General features: G+C 59.4%; 1 protein-coding gene across 1 annotated transcript; it reads left to right on the forward strand.

The window, feature by feature from the left end:
- The first annotated feature begins 7,883 nt into the window (after positions 1 to 7,883).
- Positions 7,884 to 10,043, forward strand: FOXA2 (forkhead box A2). Its single transcript, XM_086744892.1, has 2 exons — positions 7,884 to 8,011; positions 8,594 to 10,043. Exons 1-2 carry the CDS (start codon positions 7,925 to 7,927, stop codon positions 9,845 to 9,847), a joined length of 1,341 nt encoding a protein of 446 aa, XP_086601018.1. The 5' UTR covers positions 7,884 to 7,924; the 3' UTR covers positions 9,848 to 10,043.
- The last annotated feature ends 653 nt before the right edge of the window (positions 10,044 to 10,696 follow it).

Below are 10,696 nucleotides of genomic sequence, written 5' to 3' on the forward strand. Positions count from 1 at the left end.
CCAAGGGCCAGCTCTGCGGACCCTGCCGGTGAGGGCAGGCAGGGCGAGAGCCCCGCTGGGACCGGTACAGCCAGCCCTCAGCGGTACTGGTGGGAAGGGGTCTGACCCGGGAGGGTCCCTGGGCGCTCTCCTTTCCCTTCCCCACGCAGGCACAAGAGCGAGAGACCCCAGTTACGACAGTTAAGGAAAAACCACACCTATTTCTTTCTTTTTTCATCTTTTTCAGCTTTTTTCTAGCTCCCTCATCACTGCCTTTTTTTTTTTTTTTCTGATTAAGGAACAATCACGTTCTCTGGGGCATCTTTTGGTACAAAAACACACGCGTGGCAAGCCCAGACACCCGTCCCTCCTGCTCTGGCCCACCAAAACACGCCCAAAATGTAGGGCTCGGCGTATAAACCGTCATCCCTGCCCTTCGTTTGGGAAGCGCCGGCCGGACGAGGAGGTATGGGTCTGCAGCGGGGCTGACGAGGCGTGTAGTGGTCCCACGTCCCCGCGAGAGTGGATTTGACTCTCGGCTGGAGACCCCGAGGAGATTCAATCTCCCACCCAAAGATTGAATCAGTCGGGTGATGGGACCGGCCACGGCGGCCAGGGGGATGGAGACGGGGAGGCTGCTGCCGGAGATAAGCGGGGCCGTGGCTCCGCAGCCGGGATGAGGGCTGGGTGGGATGGGGTGGGTGATGTCCCCAGGGAATGGGTGTCCCTTGCTGGGGAAGAGAAGGGGAAACAAGCAATGCAGCCCTGAGCCATCGCCGGCATCACTTGGTGGGGCTGGCTCCCTCCCAAAAAATGGGAGAGGTGGTCCAGCAGTTTCTCCTTCCTGCTGCTATGTCTCTGCGATCATACAGAGGAAAACACCCACGAATGCCTCAGATTTTTAAAAAAATTTTTGAGCTATCTCTTTTCCAAGCTATAACCATTCACTTATTCATGAAAAAAAAAAAAACCCAAACAAACAAACCCCTTAAGAAGAACTTGGTGATGCTCAGGTGATGCTCAGGTGCCTCCCGGACCAACCCTGAGGTCCTGACCCACAGCTTCGCCTCTGCAGGGCTGGCGTCACCCGCCAACGCTACCGGACCCGGCGAGGAAGCCGCCTGCTCGCCGGCCCACGTGCGTGCCACGTGCTGCCGAAATCTCCCCGGCGCACACCCGGGGCGAGGCGAGGGGGCCAGCCGCCTCCGCCCCGAAGGAGCGGCGGATGGAAATAGCAGTGGCAGTGTTGATTTACAGCCGCAGCCCTGACTCTGACGGGCTGGTTTTGCTCGCCGACAGCTACGGATTCGGTCTTTTTTTTTTTTTTTTTTTTTTTTTTAATACAAGCCTCTCTTTTTCCCCGGCGCGCGACCCGTCAGCTCCTCACACCCAGGGTCTGCCCCGCGCGCCGCGGGTACGCACAAACCGCTCGCGTCTCCCCATTGAGAAAAGCAAAAAAAAAAACCCAAAAAAAACATCAGCACAAAAAACCTTTGTCCTTTGGGTCCCCGCGCCCCCGGGCCGGGCAGCGGGCGACGGCGAGCCTTCGGGTGCTGCCGCACCCCGGCGAAGGGCCGAGGGGCAACGAGCCGGCCACGCCGCCGGGCGATGCCTCCCCGCGCCAGCCCCGGCAGGAATGTTTGCTGTCACCGCAGCCTGCGGGCGAGGAAATATTTTCCGAGCGAGAAAAAAAAAAAAAAAAAAGAAGAAAAAAAAGGCCTCCCAGTGTATTTCGCGCCGCCGGCTTCCAGCAGCCCTCTGTAGCCGTCTTGTTCTGCCGCCGCCGGGACACCTACCCGGAGGAAGAGAGGAGGCGAAGGTGGGAGAGCTTTAAAAAGCTCTGGTTAAATTTGTTCCACCCGGGCCGTCCCCCTCCAAAGCGGGGCGTTAGCGGCTGCTAGGGGCGGGGGGCTTCCCCTCTGCCCAGGGATGCCCGGCATTGCGTCCCGGGGAGGAGAGGAGGGGAAGCGGGACGCCGCGCGTCGCCAAGCGGGACGGCGACGTCGAGGGATGTCCCGGCTCCTTTCCCCGGGCTGCGAATGTAGGTCAAAGCCCTCGCCTCGCTGAAAGCCGGCGACGGTGATGGCGTTACGGGTTGGGCTGAAATATGTACCTCCGGGTCTTTACTCTGGCACCGAAACAAAACGTACTCAGAAACCCGTGAAAAATAAACCCAGGCTGTGAATGCCGCTGATTGGAAGGGGTTTTTTTCCAGCAGAAAGTGCTGTCCGACCCGCGTAAAATCATTCCCCGGCCGTGTGTTGATTTGGGCAATGTTTCCTCTGAAAAAAAAAAAATTAAAAAAAAATCAGAGCGAGAGGGGGAGAAATGTTTGGAGAGAGCGGGAGCTGCTTTTCCATCCCGGCTGCAGAATGGAAACACGCTTTATCGAGCGGCCCGCTGCCCGGGACGCGCCGCCGTCGCGGGAACGGGCTTCGCCGCCGACCCCGGGTGGATTTATGGGGCGGTGGCGAGCTGGCTGCTAGCGGGGGAGCTAACAGGGCTCCCAGTCCCCGAGCGAGCTCCTTGTGGTTTGTTGTTTTTTTTTTTTTTCGGAGCAGAAATCACCGCGCCGGCTGTTTCGCCGGCGGCTCTGCCGGGGACACCTTGTTCCCACGAAACGCCCGCTCCGGATGGGGCACAGGTGGAGATGGGGTCCCCCCGCACCCCCCAGCAGCCGTGGTGGGACGGGGCGGGGGTGACAAGGAGCAAAAAGCACCTCGGTCCCCGAGCTCGGAGGAGCCGTCGAGCGGTTCGCCCGGCTATTTATACCCGCCGCGCGCGAGAGGAGCCTCTGGGTATAAATGGAGCTCTTTTAAAGGTCTTGGCCGGGTACCACCGGTTTAAACACGGCCGGCAGTGACTCAGAGGGCTATAAATGTCCGTCAGCGTCCTCGGCGAAGCCGTCGGGGATTGATCTCCCCGGCAAGCGGCCTCCCGTCCCCGTGCCCCCGTTCGCCGGCCGCGTCCCCGCGGCGGATGAGCGTGGCGAGCCCCGGGATGGACTGGGGATGGCTCAGCCGCCGGCTCGGCCCATCGCGTCGCCTGGATTTGCGTTCGGCCATCCGTAACCGGGTCCCCAGTTTAAGGTGGTGGGGGCGACGCGTCGGGTCGGGGCCATGGGGCTGCTCGATCCCACTCCGGGCTGGGCCCGACGGGGAAGGTTTCCAGCAGAAAAGGGGTTTTGTTGGGAAATAACAGGGAGTTTTGAAAGCAGAGGTTTCAGGGAGGAGTCTCCATATTCCATTTTTTTCTGTTTGTTTTCTCATTGTAAAACCAAAGACCTTTCAGTTTTCGGAAACTGATAATTAAACATAAAAAAATATTTCCCCTGAATGGAACCAAAACCTGAATTCTTTGGTCGGCCAGGTAGAGCTTCCCCTGCCCGCCTGGGCCTTCGGGAACGAAAACGTCCATGGTGGGACGTTCCTGGGCGGTGAGGAAGACTTTCCTTCCCTCCTTCCTTTTTTGACCCCTAAAATCAGCATCACCGGGCACCTTCTCCCTCAGCCGCGTGGACGTGGGGGCAGCACCGGGATGAATCCATCAGCTCGGGGTTTTTCAGACCCGGCCGTCGTTGCAGATGCCTGCGCATCTTGTTTACCCAGCGAAACGCGCTCGCGGAGAAAACCGGCGCCAGGGCGTCACGCGGGCCACAGTAAACAACCACTCTGTTGGTTTTGCCTCCGCACCTTTCCAGAAGGCACCGTTTTCGCCGGCGGGCTCCTCAGAGGGGGCTTCTGCCCATGGCCACGTCCTAGCAGTGCCCACCGCACCAGCTCCAGTGCCGGGTGCCCTACGTTGGGCCATGGTTGCGTCCGGGAGACCGTTAGCAAATTCCCTCAGGTTTCCCAGTTGCCTCTCCGGAGCCGGTCGTCCCCATCGCTACTGGTACCAGCACTCGGCGAGCGTCCTGGTGAGCGGCGAGGAGCTCCTCCATCTCCATGTGGGACAATAACGGGGCTTTATTCCCCCTCCCTCGCTGCATTCTTCAGGCGCGCCATCCAGGGTTTTATTTTCCTCTGTGGTGCCAACCACCGATTCCAGCGACTCGTTACCTTCACTGGCACATTGAATAATTACAGAGTGGGGAGGAACGTTAAAATAGCACCTGGAGGACTGGATACACCAAAAATAGCCATGCCGGCCACGTCCCAACCGGCCAGATCCTTGCGTACGCTTGTGGATGTCTGCGATGGTTGTCTACGATGGGATATCGTTCCGGTATTATAAAGATAGACATCCTCAGGCTCTTGATTGGGTAATAAAACGGCAAAAAATTTTGCATACTCCTCACTCTTCCTTCGTTAGACTTGTTAAAGCCTTGGAAAATATTTTTGTGAATTAAGAAGCCCCATTAAAGGTTGACTCTAATTAGGAGAGACTTGGCCGTAGAGTTCTTCAAATAGTTGAGTCAATATTGCATGGTGTAATTGTGGCAATTCCCCGGCGGCGCCGCAGCTGATGACAGCCAGGTTTGGGGCGTAGGTGACGGCGTGGGTCGGGGACAGACCCTCCCCACCATGGAATGTCACTGGTTTCAATGGTTCCTGGCTGAATCCTTGGATGGGCGAAGGATATCGCTTCCTGACAGGCCCCGTAGAAATCACAGGGATTCCGGGGGTGTCCTGGGGAATGGGAGCTGGGCGCGCCGTACCCAGCCTATGCTGGACCTGACCTTGGGATCAGGCTGCGCCAGAGAGCCGGGCTCTTGCTGGCTTTGCCATGTGACTACCCAGAGAGCTTGGGGGAAGGTGCTCAACCCCTCTCCAGTGTACTTCCCCGGTTCAGAAATGTGAACCATCATCAGCGCCATCACCATCATCATCATCATCATTGCCATCATCACCACCATCATCAGTGCCATCAGTGCCATCACCACCATCATCATCAGTGCCATCACCACCGTCATCATCATCGCCATCACCACCATCACCACCATCATTGTCAGTGCCTTCAGTGCCATCACCACCATCATCATCAGTGCCATCACCACCATCAGTATTATCGCCATCACCACCATCATCAGCAGCACCATCACCACCATCGTCATCCTCCAGTTGTCTGTTCTTCTTCTTTGACTGGAAGCTCCTGGAGACGGTCCCAACTCTCCTGACCTTATATGGCTCCTTCCAGTGATCCCAAAGGCGCAAACCGACGGCGCGAGGCAGCAGGGTGACAATGGCTCCCCTGCCCCAGCTCCACCTTCTCCCGTCCCTCTCCATGGCTCAAAGCCCACCACTCCCACCTCTTCCTCCAGGACCTCTCTGCACCAATCCGATGTCGTTTTCACAGCTTCTCAGGGAAAGGCCTGGATCAATCCCGACAGCAACAACCCTGGTTAGGTGGCGCGGGTGGCGAACGCCAGCGCCGCGCCTTCACCCTCTCCCACCTCAGGGCACGCGGTTCATCGCCGCTCGGCCTCCAGCTGCGGTGACCTGCTCATTGCACACTTGCCGCCGAAGCCCGGCCACCAGCCACCGCTCCGAAGGATCCCAGCCACCGCCCTGCTCCATAGACGAAGGAAGCGGGAGCGGGATGCTCCGGCTGGCATCACCAAAAAGCGTCCCGACCCCCGGCGAAGCTTCGTGCCCTGGGAAGGGAGAGCGGGCTCCTCAAGTCGCGACTCCTAAGGCTAAGAAGAACGCGATTTAAAATTTAAATTTAAAATAAATATCGGTTAAATATTAAAGAGCAGAAATATTTTTAAATGGCCGGTGTGTTTCTCAGGAACCCAGCCGGGTGTGTTCAAACGAGCCACTGCGGAAAATTTTCAATTTTTATCATCCTGGATATTTTGGAGATATTTTTTTAATGGTGCGTTTGAATGTGGCCGCGGGCGGGAGCGGAGCGGGACGGGTCTCGGCCCCGCTGGCCCGCCCAGCTGCCCCATCGCTGATTTTAGTGAATTGTCCCCAAATTCTGCCTTCCCCAGCCTTTCGGGTGTTTCCCCAGAGGAGAGAAGCGCCCCGCGAGGGCCTGGCCTCGGGCTCTGTGGGGTGCGCCCAGCCCGGGACCCCCCTTCACCCCGACGGGTGATTTTGGGGCGTCGGGGGGTGCAAAGCCCCCCTCCCCTCTTACAGCGTGCCTGGGCCACCGGGAGGGAGACCCCCGCCCCGGGGAGGGTGCAGGATCCGCACGGGGGTCCCCCGGGGTGTGTCCGTGTCCCCCCCCACACCCCGCGGACCCGGGGACAGCAGGCGACAGGGGGCGCCCCGCCACTGCTTTTAAGCGGCCGGCCCGCGGGAGGGGGCCCTGCCCTCGCTTTTGGGGGTGCGCTCCCCTCGGCTCCCACCCCCAAAATCCCCCCCAGAGAGGTGGGGGAGGGAGGCGGGCTGTCGCCGGGGCCGTCGCCATAGGTGCGTGCCCTCCGGAAGGTGGCGGTGGGGTTGGGTTTTTTGGTTTTGGGGTTTTTTAAGGTTTTGTTTTGTTTTGTTTTGTTTTTTTTTGGCAAGGGGTGCCGGAGCCCCGGGAGAGGAGCCTGGCGGGGGGTGTAGGGCTCCTCCCGGGGAGGAGTTGAGGGGAACATTCAAAAACTCTCGCCAGCCTGTCCAAGGTCGATGGTTTCCCCCCTCTCGGGAGCGATAAATAAATAAATAAAAGGAATAGAATAGAATAAAATAGAATAGAATAAAATAAAATAGAATAGAATAAAGTAAGATAGAATAGAATAAAATAGAAGAAAATAAAATATAAAAATTAAAATAGAATAAAATAGAAAGGAACAAAATGAAATAAAATAAAATAGCATAGAATAAAATAATAATAATAAAAAAAATAAAGCCAGCAGTTTCTGAGGATTTTTTTGAAGGTGGGAGCCACGGAACAGGCAAGACGGGTGATTTTTTTTTTGTCGCACATCCGTCCGTCCGTCCGTCCTTCTCCTCACCTCCCCCCCCCCCCGCCCACCCCCGAGGGTACTGGCGCATTTCGGCAGCGGGAGCGGCGGTGCTGTCCCGACGGCGCCCACTGGGACCCCCGCCCCGCCCAGCCCGGCGCCGGGGGGGCCTCGTCAGCCCCTTCCCCGCTCCGCCCGGCCCCTACCCCTTCCCCCGCCCCCCTCCCCGGTTGTTTTGGTGACGGAGCCGTCGCAGGTCCTTCAGCCGCGGTGGGGGGGGGGGAAGGTGCGTGGGGCTGGGCTGGAGTGGGGGGGAAACACCTCCCGTGGGGGCTGCGTGGGGGAAACGGATCCCGTCGGGGATGCTGGGGGGGGGGACGGCTCCCGTCGGGGCTGCGGGGGGGACGGATCCCGTCGGGGATGCTGGATGGAAATCCGTCTCCCGCAAAGTCGGGAGGAAGCCGGGTGCGGGGGAAAGGCGGGGATGGGGGGGGGGCGGGTCCCGGGGGGCTGCGGGCCCACCGCGGCGGGCGGCGGGGGCGCGGGCGGGTGCGCGGGGGCCCGCGGAGGAGCCGCTCCCGCCTAGGTGTGAGCTGATTATTCAAATGGGCAGCCGAGGACCTGGGGATTGGAGGCTCGCCCGGCCGCTCCGTGCTATATCACCCGGGCACCCACGTCACTGCAGCACTTGTCCTCCTCCTCCTCCTCCTCTTCTTCCTCCCTCCTCCCCTCTCTTCCTCCTCCTCCTCCTCCTCCTCCTCCTCCTCCTCCTCCTCCTCCTCCTCCGGCTCCTCCATCGCCTCCGGGCGACTCTCTCCGCCGCCAAACGCTGCGAAAACCCACCCAAGGAGCGGCGGAAAGAAAAAAAAAAAAAAAAAAAAGCCAAAAAAAAAAACCCAACCCAACCCCAGCCCCAGAGCCGCTCCGTTCCCCCCCCCCCTTCCTCCCTCCCTCCTCTTCCTCCTCCTCCAGAGGCTCCGACGGAGAGGAGGGAGGGCTGGGGACTTTTTTTTTTCTTTTTTTTTTTTTTCCTTTTTTTTTTTTTTTTTTTTTTTTTTGGGTTGCTCTCTGTCGTCGCTTGTTGTGGCTGTTAAATTTTAAACTGCCATGCACTCCGCTTCCAGTATGCTGGGAGCGGTGAAAATGGAAGGCCATGAGCACACCGACTGGAGCAACTACTACGGGGAGCCCGAGGTAAGAGACGGGAGCGGGGGCTCCGCCGCGCCCCCCCTGCCCCAAACCCCCACCCCCCCCCCCAAGTCCCGGTCCCGGGGTCCCCCCGCCGTGCCAGCCCCGGGACAAAATGAACTCGGGCAGCAGACAGCGGCTCGGGGGGGCTCCGGGCTGGCTGCGGGGGGCAGCGCGGGTGGGGGGGCACTGCGGGGCGCGGGTCCCTATTTTTTCCTCTCCCCCCCCACTCTCACCCCCCGGTATTTCGCCCCCCCCCGGGGTGGGATGTCCCTCCAGCTCCCCTCTCCGCGGCCGGTCCGCCGAGCCTTGCTGCCGTCCCGTCTCTTTTTTTTTCTTTTTTTTTTTTTTTTAATATATATTTATAGAGATTTGGTTTTCTCGAACGGGAAAAACAGCCCCCCCCTTCGCCCCCGCCCCGGGATTTAACCCTTCCCACCCCGCGTATCCCCGTCCGCCCCCCCTCACCTCTCACCGTGGTCCCCAGCGGGGCGACCCGCTTGCCTTCTCCCCATCCGACACCCCCCCCCCCAAAAAAAAAATTAAAAATAAATAAATCTCCCTCCTCTATCCGGCTTGCCCCCGCAGAGCTACTCCTCGGTGAGCAACATGAACGCGGGGCTGGGCATGAACAGCATGAACACCTACATGACCATGTCGGCCATGAGCACTACGGCCAACATGACGGCCGCCACCTCCATGAACATGTCCTACGCCAACCCGGGCGTCAGCCCCTCGCTGGCCGGCATGTCCCCGGGCGCGGGGGCCATGGCCGGCATGGGCTCGGCCGGCGTGGCGGGGATGGGTGCCCACCTCAGCCCCAGCATGAGCCCCATGGGGGGCCAAGCGAGCTCCATGAACGCCCTAGCCCCCTACGCCAACATGAACTCCATGAGCCCCATCTACGGGCAGTCCAACCTCAACCGCTCGCGGGACCCCAAGACCTACCGGCGCAGCTACACGCACGCCAAGCCCCCCTACTCCTACATCTCCCTCATCACCATGGCCATCCAGCAGTCGCCCAACAAGATGCTGACGCTGAGCGAGATCTACCAGTGGATCATGGACCTCTTCCCCTTCTACCGCCAGAACCAGCAGCGCTGGCAGAACAGCATCCGCCACTCGCTCTCCTTCAACGACTGCTTCCTCAAGGTGCCCCGCTCCCCGGACAAACCGGGCAAAGGCTCCTTCTGGACCCTGCACCCCGATTCGGGCAACATGTTCGAGAACGGCTGCTACCTGCGCCGTCAGAAACGCTTCAAGTGCGAGAAGCAGCTGGCCGCCAAGGAGGGAGGCGGCGGGGCGGGCGGCGGGGGCAAGAAGGGGCCCGGGCAGCCCCCCAACCAACCCTTGGGGGAAGGCGGCTCCTCGGGTGGCTCCGAGGGCTCGGCCGGCGCCGAGTCGCCGGCCGGCGCCTCGCCGTGCCAGGACCACAAGCGCGGGCTGGCCGACCTGAAGGCCGCGCCGGGTTTGAGCCCCGGGGAAGCGGCGGCCTCGCCGGCCCAGCACCTCCTGGCCCCGCCGCACGCCGGCCTGCCCCACGACGCCCACCTCAAGCCCGAGCACCACTACGCCTTCAACCACCCCTTCTCCATCAACAACCTGATGTCCTCCTCCGAGCAGCAGCACCACCACCCGCCCCACCACCACCACCACCACCACAAAATGGACCTGAAGGCCTACGAGCAGGTGATGCACTACTCGGGCTACCCCTCGCCCATGCCCGCTAGCCTGGCCGTGGGGCCCGTAACGAACAAAACCGGCTTGGAGTCCTCCCCGTTAGCCGGAGAGACTTCTTACTACCAAGGCGTCTATTCCCGGCCCATCATGAACTCCTCCTAAACGGGGCGAGGGGACAATCCTCCCCTGGCCGGGGCAGGGGGACGCCCCCCGCGCAGCCCCCCGGCGGAGCGCTGGACTATGAACGCTGTCGAGCACGGTACATATCCATCTCTCTCTCTCTTTCTCTCTCTCTTTTTTTTTTTTTTTAAATTTTTTTTTTTTCCCAAAGGTGTTTGCATCCTTTCGGGAAACGGCAGCCGCGTGTCCCCCTGCCCCGGCCCAAAGCCACCCCGGGGGGGGCTGCGATTCCCTTGTTGGGGGGTTATTTTGGTAGGGAGGGGGGCGAAGGGATGGGGAGAGGGTGTGGGGTTTCTGTTGGGCTGCTTTTTTTTTTCCGTTGTCGTCGTCGCAAGGAGGTATAAATATATCTATTTTTTTGTGTGGAAGTGGCGGGGGGGGGGAAATACGCAAACAAAATGAAGCCCTCCTTCAGTGTGAAACCCCTGCTAGTTTTGAATCCCAGGACCAAAAGTCTTGTAACGTTGTAAAAAAAAAAAAAAAGGGGGGGGGGGAAAGGGGAGGCGGGTTGGGGAAAAAAAAAGAGAAAAAAAAAAAAAAGACGAAAAAAAATTTTAAAAATATGGAAAAAAAAAAAAAAAGTCAGGATAGCTCGTTGTAATTGAAACAAACGCTTGATGTTACCGGGAGAGTAAAGGACTTGGATCCGAGTAATTTATCGTTTCTGTACGCTTATTTATGGCTGGAAATGTGTATTCTGGTAGCGCCCGCCGGGCTCGCGCACGACTGAATTAAACTCGTACTGGCCCGGGTTTTTTTTTTCCCCCTGCTTCTCTGTTCCGCCGGGCTCCCGCTACCGGTCCGGGGGTCCCCGCCGCTTCCCCTCCACGG

This window comes from Chlamydotis macqueenii, chromosome 3, assembly GCF_036417535.1.
Source record: "Chlamydotis macqueenii isolate bChlMac1 chromosome 3, bChlMac1.mat, whole genome shotgun sequence".
Lineage (NCBI taxonomy): Eukaryota > Metazoa > Chordata > Aves > Otidiformes > Otididae > Chlamydotis > Chlamydotis macqueenii.